General features: G+C 48.1%; 1 protein-coding gene across 1 annotated transcript in view; it reads left to right on the forward strand.

The window, feature by feature from the left end:
• Positions 1-15,186, forward strand: part of Fkbp5 (FKBP prolyl isomerase 5) — an 85,344-nt gene that overhangs the window by 67,946 nt on the left and 2,212 nt on the right. The window contains exons 7-10 of the mRNA XM_036168176.1: positions 2,262-2,352; positions 5,041-5,124; positions 9,149-9,334; positions 13,977-14,216. Of these exons, the coding sequence (XP_036024069.1) occupies positions 2,262-2,352; positions 5,041-5,124; positions 9,149-9,334; positions 13,977-14,216 (601 nt within the window). The remainder of the gene's footprint in view (positions 1-2,261; positions 2,353-5,040; positions 5,125-9,148; positions 9,335-13,976; positions 14,217-15,186) is intronic.

A 15,186-nucleotide genomic window follows, 5' to 3' on the forward strand; every position in this document is an offset into this window, starting at 1 on the left:
TACTTTCTGCCTGTTTTGTAACAACCCCAAACAAAACACAGGCTGTTAAGAATGGCACTCTGATTTTTGAGCTAGGTGTATGGGTCACGGCATCAAATAGTTTCCTCAGGACAGTCGGGTCTGAATTTGACCCTGCTTTCCAGTGCCTCTGGACCTTTTGGGGAACACTTGGTTCTGGCCTCAGCTTCTTTGTCCGTAAGGAGCACCTGATGTGATTCCAACCAGGTGCTGCTGTGCACCGCAAGGCTAGCTGACCCTCGACTCCTTGTGTGTCTGCCCGAAAGGCAGCTGTTGCTGGGGCCTTTGACTCTGGACTCCATCTCTGATGTTTCATCTTTCAGTCAGGTCCTACTCTACCCAGTCTGAGCCAGCGTACATCAGACATCTTCTGGTTAACAGAGTCAGGCTAGCCGTTCCTGGAACAGAGGGGTGTGCACTGGGGCTCCCAGGAAGATGTGTCCACCAGTCTTAACAAAATTACTGTTTTAACCTGGAAAGATGGTACAGATAATCTTTTTAATCTTCTCTAATCCCACTAATAACAGCCAGGCTGCATCTCCTCCAGAGCAGCCCCCACATCCCCATACTCCACCTTCACCCCTGTTGTGGAGTCTCCAGTGAGAGACCCTGTTAGTCAGCTATCACCACTGTTGATGATTGGGGCTAGATAATTCCTGGTTGTGGCAGAGGGATATTGTCTTGTGCCATGAGGATGTACAGCAATATTCCTAGACTCTACCTGCCAGCCAGTAGCGGCCATACTCAGAAGATCTCTAGCCATTGCTAAATGGCCCCCCTGAAAAGAAGGGTTAACATCAACCCAGTTAAGTGCCACTGTTTCAAAGCAAATGCCAGTTCATCTGTTGCATTCATCCCTACTTAGCAAAACTGCCAATCATAACATGCTCTCAGCAGCAGACTTAGGAAGTGCCCACCTGCCTGCCTCCTTTGCAGCAGGTGAGGGACAGCTCTGACACACCCCGCCCTTCCCACCCTCCAGGGAGAAAACCAGGCACCATTTCCTAGAATTGGGCCCTGGCAATTGCACCTTCCCTTTATCATTTGCTGCAGATGCCCTCTGCCTAGTGTTAGAGCCTCCGCATCCAGTTCTCTCCAGGCGTCTGTGCCTCTGCTCCAGCTGCTCATTTTCTTTTGTAAAGGTGGAGGTGAGGGAGTCAGCAGGTTTTCCTGGAAAACTCAAACAAGAGGTAGGAAAGCAGCACATGCAGCGTGGTGTGTGCATTCTCCCCCAGTCCCTTGGCCCCAAGAAAACCCAAGTGGAATATTACTAGCCTTAACCCAGTTTTGACGTCTTTCAAGCCATGGCATGAAAGTTTGGATTAACTGAACTTTTTATACCATTTCATATTTCAGGAGTAGTTTGGCTCATAGCAGATAAAAATGGTGTTCCAGCGAACCCCTTGCTATTAGGATAAGCATTCTAATTTTCTTTTCTTTTTGGTTTTTTTAGACAGTGTCTCTCTATTTGTAGCTTTGGCTGTCCTGAAACTAACAGAGATCTGCCTGCCTCTGCCTCTCAAATGCTGGGAATAAAGGTCTGCGCCACCCCACCTGACTTAGGGCAGTGTTCTAGATGCTGGGAAACCCTAAAGCAGACAAACAGAGCTCCATGAGGATTCTGCAGATGCATGCTTTCCAAATACATTTAATTTGTTTAAGATCTGAACCATTTCCCTAGAACTCGTTTGCAAAATCTTGGTGTGATGCTATGCCCCAGTAAACCAGCACCCTCCAGAGCAAGACTCTGACCCTCAAAATGAAATTGACATAGAGCTTCAGGTTTTGTCGTGTTTTAACTTAGTGAGTTTTGGCTAACGGGTGTTTACTGCATCTTAAACAGGATAACTACGAGTGGAAAGTTTGTGTGCCTCTGAGTGGGGGCTGGGCTGCTGGCTGGTGTCATGTGTCATGTTCTGTTTTCAGTGCACCTTTGAACTCTCTAAGTCTTCTCTTTGCTGATGTGTCGTCCTTTGGTTTATCTGGTTGGAGGCAGTACCTTAGGAAGGCAGCAGTGCTTGAGAGTGAGGAGCTCGTCCTTAGCACTCCCTGAGAGAGAAACCGATGCAGCCGGGTCTAAGAGAGTGCAGCGGTGAGCTGCGGGGTGTTTCCCTTTCCCGTCGGCCTCTCCTGGGCCTCTGGGTCTCTGATGTGTGCTGATTCTTTGCCTCGGATAGATACCAAAGGAAGTACCTGGACGTGCACCAGGTCTCCTGAAGTCTTTCTTTTTCACTCCATTTCAGATATGGTTTTGGAGAGGCAGGGAAGCCCAAATTTGGGATTGAACCCAATGCTGAGCTTATGTATGAAGTTGCGCTCAAGAGCTTCGAAAAGGTGAGGAAACCGAACTTCTCAAAACCGTGGCGAGTTCCTTCCCGTACCCTCCCTTCCCGTAGCCATTAGGTGGCTCAGCTAGGTGGCGTTTATTTCTGTGCTTGCTTCCCTTTACCCGTGACGCCTGCCCACCCCTCCCCTTCTGCTTAAAGCATGGGAAGCCGAGGGAGCACAGTGATGTGCAAGAGGAGCTGGTGGTGTCACTGTGTGCCTTTTTATTCGGCTGCATCTTTTTTTTTTTCCTTAACTTGGGTAGAATCCAAGACTTGTTCCCTTATTTGTTCCTAGGCTTGTTCTTTTTGTACTTTTTTTTTCCTGGATTGGGGACAAAAAAGTTCACGTACTGCCAAGCACCTCCTTAGGGGAGTTGGGGTGCAGCTTTTTAGTGCTGAACAGATTGTACGCCAGGTTTTGATCCCAAGGTCTCAGCCTTGGGGTCAGCAGGCTACAATTGGGGACAGAAACTCAACCTGCTTCCCAGCTGTTTTCATACCTGTCCAAGAAGAGGAGAGAGGGATCTGCCATGGCCTCCTTGGACTTCCTTCCAACCTAGGGCTACCTCTGTAGGTTCCAGCTGCCTTTAGTGGGCAGACACACTGCACCCCTATAATCTCAGTTGGCTGTAGTCCTCAGCTGTGTCTCCAGTGACCGACACCCACCCTTCCTGGAGCTTCTCAGGGATGGCCTTTTTATTAACTTTTTATCCCCATGCTGCCACAACCCTCATGTTCTGTACACCAAGTTTTCACTAGAAATTGTGACCTTGTTAGCCTGTGAGTTTGGGAGAAAAAGATAGGATTCTCCCACAGCAGCATTGTATCCCCAACACACGTGCGTGTTCTTGTCGTACCATTGCTCTTTTGGGGGGGGTGACCTCTTTTGAAGCCCTCCCAGCTCAGTACTGATCTTTTCCTGGGCTTTGATTGCTAAGAGGAGACAAGAATCTTTAGCACATGATTATCAAGGCCTTTAGCTTGCCTGTCTCCTTTTATAGAGGACCCCTCCCCTCCATGCTCTTTGAAGAACGTTCTTACAGTCACACTGCACGAAGCCTGTGGTGTGTTTGGAGGCAGCAGCTCAACATGGTGGGGTGCACGCATCATCCCAGTTCTCTGCAGAAGAATCACCTACCTGTCTCCGGGCACCCTGAGCTACAGAGCGTGACTGTCCCCACCTGCCCCATGCAAAAACCAAAATAAAAGGAGAGAGCTGGGCAGATGGCGTACTGAGCAACCATGAGGGCCTGTGTTCAGGTCTCTACCGTCCATGTGAAAAGCTGGGCGTGGAGGCATGTGCCAGTGACCCCCAGGCTGGGGCAGACAGAAGGACCCCTGGGACCCGCTGGCCAGCCAGCTTAGCCGGTCAGTTTGCTCCAAGTTTAGTGAGAGGCCTGTCTCAGAAATTAAGTGAAGACCTGACAGACGGCTGCATGGGTAAAGCAGTAGCCACAAAACCCAGGACCTGAGTTCCTCTCTAGAACCCACACAGAAGGAGAGAACTGACTCCACAGGGCCATCCTGTGTTCTCTGAGCTCTACCTTCGCGCGTGCGCGCGCGCGCACACACACACACACACACACACACACTCTCTCTCTCTCTCTCTCTCTCTCTCTCTCTCTCTTTCTCTCCCCGGTAATAATAATCATAAGATCAGTAGTTTTAGAAAAGAGACAAAGGGAAAATATGTTGAAAAATTAAATTAAAATAGTTATTTTAAAAAAAAAAAAATAGGGAGGCTGGAGAAATGGCTCAGAGATTAAGAGCACCGACTGCTCTTCCAGAGGTCCTGAGTTCAATTCCCAGCAACCACATGATGGCTCACAACCATCTGTAATGAGATCTGGTGCCCTCTTCTGGCCTGCAGGCATACATGCTGTATACATAATAAATAAATCTTTAAAAAAAAAAAAATAGGTGAGGAGTGATAGAGAAAGACACCTAACATTGACCTGTGGTCCTCACAGATAGACACACACACACACACACACACACACACACACACGCGCGCAATATTTGTTGTGTTTGTTTTTCATGAAAGGGTTTCTCTGTGAAGCCCTAACTGTCCTGGAACTCACTCTGTAGACCAGGCTGGCCTTGAACTCCAATCCCAGCACTTGGCAGGTGCTGGCAGGAGTGTCAGAAGTTCAAGGTCATCCTTGTCTATGAGGTAAAGTGGGGGCCAGCCTGAGATACACACAACACTCGGGGGAGGGGGACGACTTCCCCAAGTACACAGCTGCAAGCTGATACCGTTCTAGTCCATAAAACATCTGGTTGTGTGAATGATGGGACCACTTCTTGACGTGGAATTTTAGAAATTCTCTCTGCAGACACAGCTTGGCCTGGACCATAAGTAATAATCCCACTTTAGAGTTGGAAATCAAGCAGTGCAGCAGCAGTGTGCTGGGGAGGCCCTGCCTTGTCGTTCTGAAGTGCAGTCCTCAGAGTGCTCAGCATTGGTGTTCCTGGATGCCCATTCCCCTTGGACAGCATGGCTCAGACCACGGCTTGGGAGCCACTGCGCATGTTCTTAATGTGGTACCTAGAGCACTGGCCTGCCAGTGACGCCAGCGGCACACAGCTCTGCCTGCCAGTGTCTTGAGTTTGGAGAGCTTCTAGAAGTAGCTGCTGTTGGTTCTCTAGACATCAGCTGCTGTGTGTCTAACTGATGCCACAAATCTATTCACAGGCCAAAGAATCCTGGGAGATGGACACCAAAGAAAAACTGGAGCAGGCTGCCATTGTCAAAGAGAAGGGGACTGTGTATTTCAAGGTGTGTGAGTCCCTTGAACCCTCTCCATGTTAAGCTGTTTATTCACGTGTCCACGGACCATGCTGGGACCCTGCCCTGCATTCTGCCGGCTCCTTTCCAGTAAGAGGAAGCCTCCGTTTTCACAGGCTTGCTGTTTCCAGTGTAACGACTGGTGAGACAAGGAAATAACGCAGTTCCCCTTCTGTTCGCTGTGAGTAGATGGTAACCTTCCCTCAGAGCAGACCACACCTGGCCAGCTCGCCTGCAGCCGTACCACTCAAGGCCTAACTCCACAGTCCATAGTCAGCGTGCATGCTTCTTTCCACTCCTGACACGCCGCTAGGCCACGTGACGGGAAAGAGCACGTTGAGTGACTCCCCACATTCCTGCCCCGCGCTGGTTTTCATGTGGGCTTTGGTGTGTTGTTGTTTAAGACAGGGTTTCTCTGTGTGGCTCTGGTGTCCTGGAACTTGCTCTGTTGAGCAAGGGCTAGCCTTGAAATCATGGAGATCTACCTGCCTCTGCCTCCAAGGTGCTAGGATTCAAGGCTGCACCACTATTGCCCACCTTGTTTGTAAGTTTTGTCTAGGAATACAGCAGTGCTGCTGTAACTGAACAGGACAATGCAGATACCACTAATGGTGCTGCTTGGGTACCAATAGAGCCCTGGAGACTAGCATGGATGCCCAGCATCTAGGGATGCCCAGCACAGCCCTCCCAAGAACCTGATAGGAAGAGAGCACTGATCCTTGCAGGGCCACGGTGATGCCACTTACAGCTGCCTAAGTGACTGCTGCTTCCCCAGAGCCCTTTCTGTGGGCCTGGGGGCCAGCACCTTAGCCCATAGGTCCCAGTCCCCAGGTGCAAGAAAAGAGATTTCAGAGGGCCGTGCAGACTGGTTGCCAGCCCACTCCCAAAATGCATGTCTCCGCACATCACGTAAAGATTTAGTGATGAGAATTCAGAAATGGCTGTGCTCTACGGGGGTCGGGTACACTGTTGGAAGCACTGATTCAGCTCCCTGCCTTGTAGAAAGGAGATTGAAGCCAGAGGCCAGCTGTGGTGTCGCCCACCTTTAATCTCAGTGCTCAGAAGCAGAGGCAAGTGGACCTCTGAGTTCAAGGCCAGGTTTACATAGTAAGTTCCAGCCAGCCAGGACTACATAGTGAGGCCCTGTATCCAAAAAAAAAAAAAAAGTATGGAGGGCACCCAAGTGTTTTTCAATTTTCTTTCTTGTAACTACAATCTTTTTTAAAAAGGAAAGAAGAGAAAAGAAAGAAGTTTGCTTTCTTTCTTTGTTTTTACTTGTTTGTTTTCCTAAAGTAGAGGCCTGAGTCTGTCTTCATAAGCTTCTTTGTGAGACGTGCTATGCAGCTACAGCCTTATCTGTGGGTGGGTACCAGGTGGGACAGCTGAAGAACTGTGAGGACACTGGCAGAGGCAGTCTAGACCACTGGGCTTTTTGTTTGGGGTGGGAAGTTTGTGTTTTCCACTGTGGGCTGAGGCCTGTGATTGGGTAGTAGGATCAGCTTAGTCAATGTGCTCTGTATGTAGTAGAGGTGAGTTGTGTTTATTGTAAGTGATACTGGATCATCATCTCAAATCATGTTTTCACTGTGGGTGACATCCAGAGATTTTAATAATATACGTGTGTTTGTTTATTCTTAACAAACTTGCTAAAATAATGTATGAATCCTCAGAAGGCATACAGATATGAGCTTTGAATCTGGAAAATTAGGCCTTTGCTTTTCATGTGATTCAGATCATTTCCCTGGGTTGCTTGGGAGCGGTACAGTGATGATACATATATTTATTTCAACATGTTTTGAATCTTCCTAAAATTACCAATCTGGGAAAAAATCTGGATTGTCAGTCACACATATGGAACATATTATTTTTAACATGTAACTTGATAGACAAGATCTTTCAAAACATTAAGTCTGTTGGGGAGAAATTAATGAAAGGTTCAAAACCACTGACCTGAGACTTACCCCGGAATGTCTCTAAACATTTTGTACCACCGAAGTTCCTGAAGGACCCTTCGTAATCATAGGTGCAGATCCCAGTGCTGATGTGGCTGGAGCTGCAGATCTCAGAAGGCCATGTTCCCTTCCCTGTTGTCCTGCTCTGCTGCCCTCACCAGCTCCCGTGTGCCACATGCAGTGTGCAGATGTGTGGGTGACTGCGGACATGGGTGCACTGTGGGTTTGTCTTTCAAGACATCCGCACATTCTTTTTGACCGGCCAGTTTGGTTCACAGCTGTGGGCAAAGTAGGACTGAATTGTGCTGTTTAGACTGATGTTGAAACTTCCTTTCAACCTCTGAACACTCGTGAGAAGAGAAGCCGGAAATGACTTTCCTCCTCTAGTTCTGAAAGTCATTGTTAAGCACAGGTAGCGTCTTCATCGTGCTAGCCAGCTTAAAAGACCTGGCGAGTGAAGGCTGGGGCTCCCTGCTGTGTGCGGGCATCCTGCGCCCCCTAGTGCTCCTTGGGGAGGAAGTGTGTCTGTGCCTGGCCTGCGGTCAGGCCAGGGCTGTAGAGAGAGCTCTGCAGTGTGAGGTCCTCACTGCTCTGAGTTCCACAGTGTTCAGTGGATAAACGTTGGCTTTAATGTCCTGCAAGGTCTGGCTGTCCTCCTGCCCTCAGACAGGAAGTGTCTGTTCTCAAGCTGGTGCTTGCCCGCTGCAGAGAAGAGCCCTGGCCTGTATGCCTGTTTTACTTGTGTGATTTTCCCAGCTGCCACTCCACTCACGGGATCACCTTACAGCAGTGAGCGCGTCCTCTCCACCCCGCCGTTTCTTGTTTAGAGCCCATGCTGTACACATCGTTCAGTAGTTTACTGTCAGGACTCACTAGTCAGCAGGGCCAGGGGTGATTCTGGTTACTCTGGAACAGCAGTTCTCAACCAGTTGCTTGACCCCTACAGGGTCACAGCATTAGGAAGGTTGTGAACCACTGCTGTGGAAACTGAGGCAGGAAGATGACAAGTTTGACAACTTAGCAGGGCCCTGTCTGTCTGAATAAAAATGAAGGCTTGGCGAGGTAACGGATATAGTGTTTGCTTAGTGTGCATGAGGCCTTGGGTTCAGGCTTTAGTCCTGCAGAGCAGGGTGGAAGAACAGGTGAGAGCAGACTAGTTCTGTCACGTGGAGTTTTGATGTTCAAGGTTACTGTAGTGTGTGATACCAGCCAACCAGGTGTGTTCCCACTGCCTGTGGATCAGCACTCTGTCCTCTGGCCCACTGCCTATTCTTATAAGTATGATGATGCCAGGACACAGACACACCGCTGCACAGACACACTGCTGCACAGACACACCTCTGCACAGACACACCACTGCACAGCCACCAGGACACAGCTACACTGCTGCACAGCTACACTGCTGCACAGACACACCGCTGCACAGACACACCGCTGCACAGACACACCGCTGCACAGACACACCGCTGCACAGCCACCAAGACACAGCCACACTTCTGCACAGACACACTGCTGCACAGACACACCACTGCACAGACACACCAAGACACAGCCACACTTCTGCACAGACACACCGCTGCACAGACACACTGCTGCAGTTTTGCCTGTTTTGACTGGTGCTGCTTTCACACTACTAATAAGAGCCAAGGGCTTGCACAGTCTGCTTCCTGTCTGGGGACTACGTTACCATATTGCAGTATTTACTATGCAATGCTGGATGCTAGGAGAAAAGAGAAAAGTCACCTCCCCTTCCATAAGCTATACAGCTCACCATCCTTTTGAAGAATGTTAAATGTTGGCTTCAGTCGGTGTAATCACCTGCTGCCAGGCTAAAAGAATGCCAAAAACCAACACTCTGAAGTGTCAGCCTGCTACAGGCAACTAGGGAACCATGGGACTAGGAAGGGGCAGGAGAGCTGAGGCCTGAAAATTCAAGGGCACAGAGCCAGGGTTGTTGTGCAGGCCTATTCCTTTTGAGGACTCGGCTAAGGCAGGCCATGCTCACACTTCATTATATCCTTCATTGAGCATAATACAAGTCATAACTGGCTTTTTTCCCTTAGGGAGGCAAGTACATGCAGGCTGTGATTCAGTACGGGAAGATAGTGTCCTGGCTGGAGATGGAGTATGGCCTGTCTGAGAAGGAGTCAAAAACCTCTGAATCGTTCCTGCTTGCAGCCTTCCTAAACCTGGCCATGTGCTACCTGAAGCTCAGAGAATACAACAAAGCGGTGGAGTGCTGTGACAAGGTGGGTGCTCCACTCTGTCCATGTGGACCTCTGTCTCCCTCCGGCTGCTGTTTCTTCTCTGCTCAGTGTGAGCCCGGACGCTCAGAAGTATCGGCTAGACGTGGACTGTTTTATCAGACATTTTACATCCATTTTTCATAGAACTGATAACAGTTTTCACCTGTGGTCTTACTTACGCTGGTTTTGCATTTCATAGCAGAGAAAGAGCTCCATGAGTTCCACTTTTTGTTTTGTTTGCTATTGCTAGGGATTGTGCCTTGTTCCTGCTAGGCAAATACTTTACCACGGAGCCACATCCCCAGCCTCTGGGTTCACTTTTAATAGAGCAGATTTAGTTTGAATTTCTCAGGACTTTAGCAACTGAATTCACATATTTAGTCTAAGAGACCTGTAGAACATCTCAGCAGCCATCACGGTTTTGCATTTGTGCTCTGATCCTGTTTCCAGTGGTTACTTAGCTTTATTACTACAAGTGGCAGTAGTTTGCTCTAAGTACCATCTTGGTACTTCTCTATTCCAGTTAATGTGGGCTCTCATTACAAATACCTAGCTTTAGAACAACAGCGTATACCACAATGTGAGTAAAAACTACCATTGAGTGTATCTTAAAAGTGTAGGCCTGAAGCAAGTCATGATTGTTCTAATGCTGTGAAGAGACACCATTACCAAAGCAACTCTTTTTTTTGAGCTGAGGATCGAAGCCAGGGCCTTGCGCTTGCTAGGCGAGCGCTCTGCCACTGAGCTAAATCCCCAACCCCAAAGCAACTCTTATAAAGAAAGCATTTAATTGGGGCTTGCTTACAGTTTTAGAGGTTCAGTCCATTACCGTCATTGTGGGGAGCATGGTGGCTATCATGGAGCTGGAGCAGTAGCTGAGAGCCACAGCCTGATCTACAGGCAGAGAGAGACACTGGGCCTGGTGTGGGCTCTTGAAGCCTCAGCGTCCACCTCCAGTGGCACACCTCCTCCTAATCCTTCTCAAAGTTCCCTGATGACTGAGCACTCAAACAGGAGCCTGCGGGGCCGCTCTAACTCAAACCACCGCAGTCCCAGATGCTGCGATCCCAGGATTTGGGAGGCAAAGACGGAAAGATTGAGAGTTCAAGGCTGGCCTGGACTACATGACTTCCTGTCTCAAAAACAAGAGCCGCCAAGATAGCTCAGCTGGGAACGGCACTAGCTACCAGGCTGGACAGGAGTTTGATTCCTGGGGCCTGTGTGGTGGAAAGAGAGAACAGCTTTGTCATGTCCTCTGACTTATTCCACATTCATATTATTACACACACACACACACACACACACACAAGAACAAAGTAAATATAATAAAAAAGTTTTTAAAAACAACAAAAAAAGAAATCCTGTCTCAAAAAAACAGGCATAAGATTACAAAAAGATATGTTTTATATGTTGTAAGATTTCAGCTTTATAGATTCGTGTTTTTCTGTCACATCAGACTAAATTTTTGTCTGAGAAAAGGACATTATTATTAATTATACTTTTTAAATTTTATGCTGCTGCTTTTTTGTTAGTTTGGGGTTTTTGTTTGTTTTGGTTTTTTTGGGAGGGGGGTTAAGACAGGGTTTCTTTGTGTGTGTAGCCTTGGCTATTCTTGAACTCACTCTGTAGACCAGGCTGGTCTCAAACTCACAGAGATCCACCTGCCTCTGCCTCCCGAGTGCTGGGATTAGAGGTGTGTACCACCACCACCTGGCAATTTTGTGCTTTTTTTTTTTTTAAATACAGAGATGTTACAAAGCTACTCAGAATTCAAGCATTCAAGAAAGTCCTTAGCCAGGCATTGGTGGCGCACGCCTTTAATCCCAGCACTCGGGAGGCAGAGCCAGGTGGATCTTTGTGAGTTTGAGGCCAGCCTGAGCTACCAAGTGAGTTCCAGGAAAAGCACAAAGCTACACAAGGAAACCCTATCTGGGGGAGGGGGCGGGGAAAGTCCAGTCATAAAATTCCCATCAACTTTCTCTCCAAAGGCATTTTTTTAAAGATTCACTTTCTTTTTTAAAAAAATATTTGTATCTGTGTAGGAATATGCATGTGTGCATGCAGGTGCTCCCAGGGGCCAGAGAAGGGCATCTGATCCCCTGGAGCTTGAGGTACAGGTAATTGTGAGCTACCCCATGTGGGTGCTGGGAACTGAATTCAGATCTTCTGTGAGAGCCATACTCTCAGCCACTAAATGACTTCTCCAGATCCCCTCCCCATTCTTTAAACATTATTATGTGAGAATGGATGGGGGTGGTGCAAGCCATGATTCACATAGGGACAACCTCAGGAGTCAGTTCTGAGGTCTGGTTTCTAAGGATCAAACTCAGTTTGTCAGGCTTATCAGCAAGTGCCTTTACCCACTGAGCCATCTCACTCCCTTCCAAATCATCATTCTCTACATATTTCCTCTCTTTTTTCAAATACAGAATAACATCTGTGTTTAATTTTTTTCAGACAAGGTCTCATATCCCATTAAATAACCTTGAACTTGTGATTCTCCTGCCTCTACCTCCTGGGTGTTGAGATTACAGTCACACACCAAACACCAGTGTTGTTGTTGTTGTTGGGTTTAGTTTTTTGTTTTGTTTAGGCTAGGGATAAAATTTAGGGTTTATATGTACTGGGCAAGCTGAGCTACAGCCCCAGCCTGTGCATATATATTTAAATTGAAATACATAGATTTAGGGCTGAAAAGACAGCTCAGTATTTATATAAGAGCTGTGCAAGCATGGGGGATGAGAGTTTGATCTTAGCACCACATAGTAAGCCTAGCCTCATCTACCCAGGATAGGGAGCACTAAGTAGATAGGAAACAGGAGGATCATGAAGGTTGTTGGCTGCCAGCCTCCCTGAAAATTGTGAGCTCCAGGTTCAAGGAGAGATCCTGCCTCAAAAGGAGTAAGGCAAAGAATAATAGAGGAAGGGTGTGTGTGTGTGTGTGTGTGTGTGTGTGTGTGTGTGTGTGTGTACAGACACATGCACGCCCATACATTTATACATAATATACGACACACAAAAAGGAAGAATAAATTGAAAGCTGATTAGAGAAAGATTTGGATATAATTATGTGGAACCAGGACTTCCCTCCCCGTCAGATGAGTGCACACACAGCCCTCCCTCATCATGTAGGAGTAAAAGACCCGTCGTCATTGGAATGTCCACTGTGTGACTCTGTCAGGGTTCACTTCACTGATCCTTACTGCGAGATCTTCAGGGCTTGTTATAAAAGTTCTAAGAGAACGCTGTTTATTCAGTGTTTCTCTTCACATGTCTGTGGAGTATCTGCACAGGGTAAGTCCCCAGAAGTAGAAGGCCTAGAGATAGGAACACTGAACATTGTAGGTGTGGAGGAAGTGGCTTGGTGGGTAAGGTGCCTGTCTCACAAGCGTGAGGACCAGAGTGTGGTCCCTGGCATATAAAAGCTGGGCGTGAGGAGCGAGAGCGCGGCTCAGTGGTTAAGGGCATCAGCCGCTCTTCCCCAGGACCCAAGCTTGATGGCCAGCAGTCACATGGTGGCTCACAGCTTTCTGTAACTCCAATCCTGGGGATCCTACCACCTTTTCTGGCTTCCACAGGTGTGCAAGCAGTGTGTAGACATACATGCAGGCAAAATACCCATACATACACACACACCAAAAAAACCCTAATTCCAGGCCTCCTATGCCTATAACAGTGTTGGTGGGGCAGACTGGCAGACCTCCAGGGCTCACTGACACCCAGTCTATTCAGGGAACCCCAAGACAGTAAAAGACATCTCAAAAACAAGGTGGACGGCTCCTGAAGATTGACATCTGGCCTGCATACACATGAATACACACACAAATCAGGGGGTGGGGACACTTTGTGTTGGTCAAAGGTTTTGCTCCATGTTTGGCTGCCACTGTTGCTGTGGACAGAGGATGGTGGCAAGAGAGCATAGCAGAGGAAAGTCACTTGCTGTATAAAAGCCAGGATGCACAGGGACAATGTGTACCTTCCAAAACCTTGGTGTGGTGGCGCACACTTTAATCCCAGCACTCAGGAGGCAGAGGCAGGTGGATCTCTGAGTTTGAGACAGCCTGGGCTACAGAGTGAGTTCCAGGCCAGCCAGGGCTATATAGTGAGACACTGTCTCAAAAAAATAAAGCACATCCCTTTGACTTTCCTCCAGTGTAGTGGTTCCCGACCTTCCTAATGGCACGGCCCTTTAATATGGTCCCTCATGTTGTGATGACCCCCAACCATAAAATTATTTCATTGCTACTCCATAACTAATCTTGCTGTTGTTATGAATTGTAAATATCTGATATGCAGGATACCTGATATGTGACCCCAGGTGGAGACCCACTGCTCTAATCCCTTACTGCCCTCTTCATTAAAGACTCACTGAGAAGTGCCCTCAGGGTCCAGTCAGACCTCTCAACACATGAGCTTTGGAGGAGACATTTTATACTAAAACATTGAAAACCAAAGTGAGTTTGATGATTATGTGATCCATATATACACATGCTTATCTTGGGGTGTGATTGCTGTGATCCCACTGTTTCAGCACCTCTTGCCTGTCTCCCTTGATCTGTACACTGTTTCTAAATTTCTTTCTCAATGCCCTCAAGTGAGAAGAGTTACAGCCATCCCTTCTAAACTGTGGACCGTCTGTTCCTAGGCCCTTGGACTGGACAGTGCCAACGAGAAAGGCTTGTACAGAAGGGGTGAAGCCCAGCTGCTCATGAATGAGTTTGAGTCAGCCAGAGGTGACTTTGAGAAGGTCCTGGAAGTCAATCCTCAGAATAAGGCTGCAAGACTGCAGATATCCATGTGCCAGAAGAAGGCCAAGGAGCATAATGAGCGGGACCGCAAGGTGTACGCCAACATGTTCAAGAAGTTTGCAGAGCAGGACGCAAAGGTGTGTGCAGGGCCCTGACCAACAAGGTTGGGTGCCAGCCGGAGAGAAACAAGGCCAAGGAGGAGACTCTAGTGTGGCCAGAGGCTGCTGGGGGTGCACGGGTTGGGTAGGGCTCCAACACTGTCCAAACAGAGGCACAGGTGCTGAGGCCCTGTGTGTCTGTGGAAGAGTTAGGGAAGTCTTGAGATGCAGCAAAGCTCTTGGGTTTTGTTTTGTTTTGTTTTTGCAAGACACTACAGACCTGGCTAGCTTCATCTCAGAGATCCTCCTGCCTCTGCCTCATGAGTTCTAGGATTACAAGCATCTATTACCAAACCAAGTGAGCTTGTTATTTAAAAATAACAATTCAGCCAGGTGGTGGTGATGCACACTTTTAACCCCAGCACTTGGGAGGCAGAGCCAGGCAGATCTCTGTGAGTTCGAGACCAGCCTGGTCTACAAAGCGAGTTCCAGGAAAGGTGCAAAGCTACACAGAGAAACCCTGTCTCGAAAAACCAAAAAAATAAAAATAAATAAAATAACAATTCAGCCAGGTAGTGGTGGCGCACACCTTTAATCCCAGTGCTTGGAAAGCAGAGGTAGATGGATCTCTGAGTTCGAGGCCAACCTGGTCTACAGAGTAAGTTTCAGGACAACCAGGGCTACATAGAGAAACCTTGTCTTGAAAAGAAAAAAAAATTCTAAGCCCATCAGTATTTTTTCCCAAGTAATAGTTTCTGGTTGGGCTGTCCAGCTTGACTTGGAGACAGGTGTGTCACTACAGACCCTTCACTGTACATTCTACTGTGTGTGTGAGTGCCACAGTAGATGTGTCTGCAGCCAGTCAGCTTCTTGTCCCACAGTCATCCTCTGCTCTGTTCTGTCCTCGATGCCCAGCTTCCACTAGCACAGGACTCAATTAGTCAACAGCACCTCAGAGAGCAGGCTCTTCCGTTGCATGCCACCACCTCCACTTTCCAACTGTGCACCC

Source organism: Onychomys torridus, chromosome 18 (assembly GCF_903995425.1).
Source record: "Onychomys torridus chromosome 18, mOncTor1.1, whole genome shotgun sequence".
Taxonomy (NCBI): Eukaryota; Metazoa; Chordata; class Mammalia; order Rodentia; family Cricetidae; genus Onychomys; species Onychomys torridus.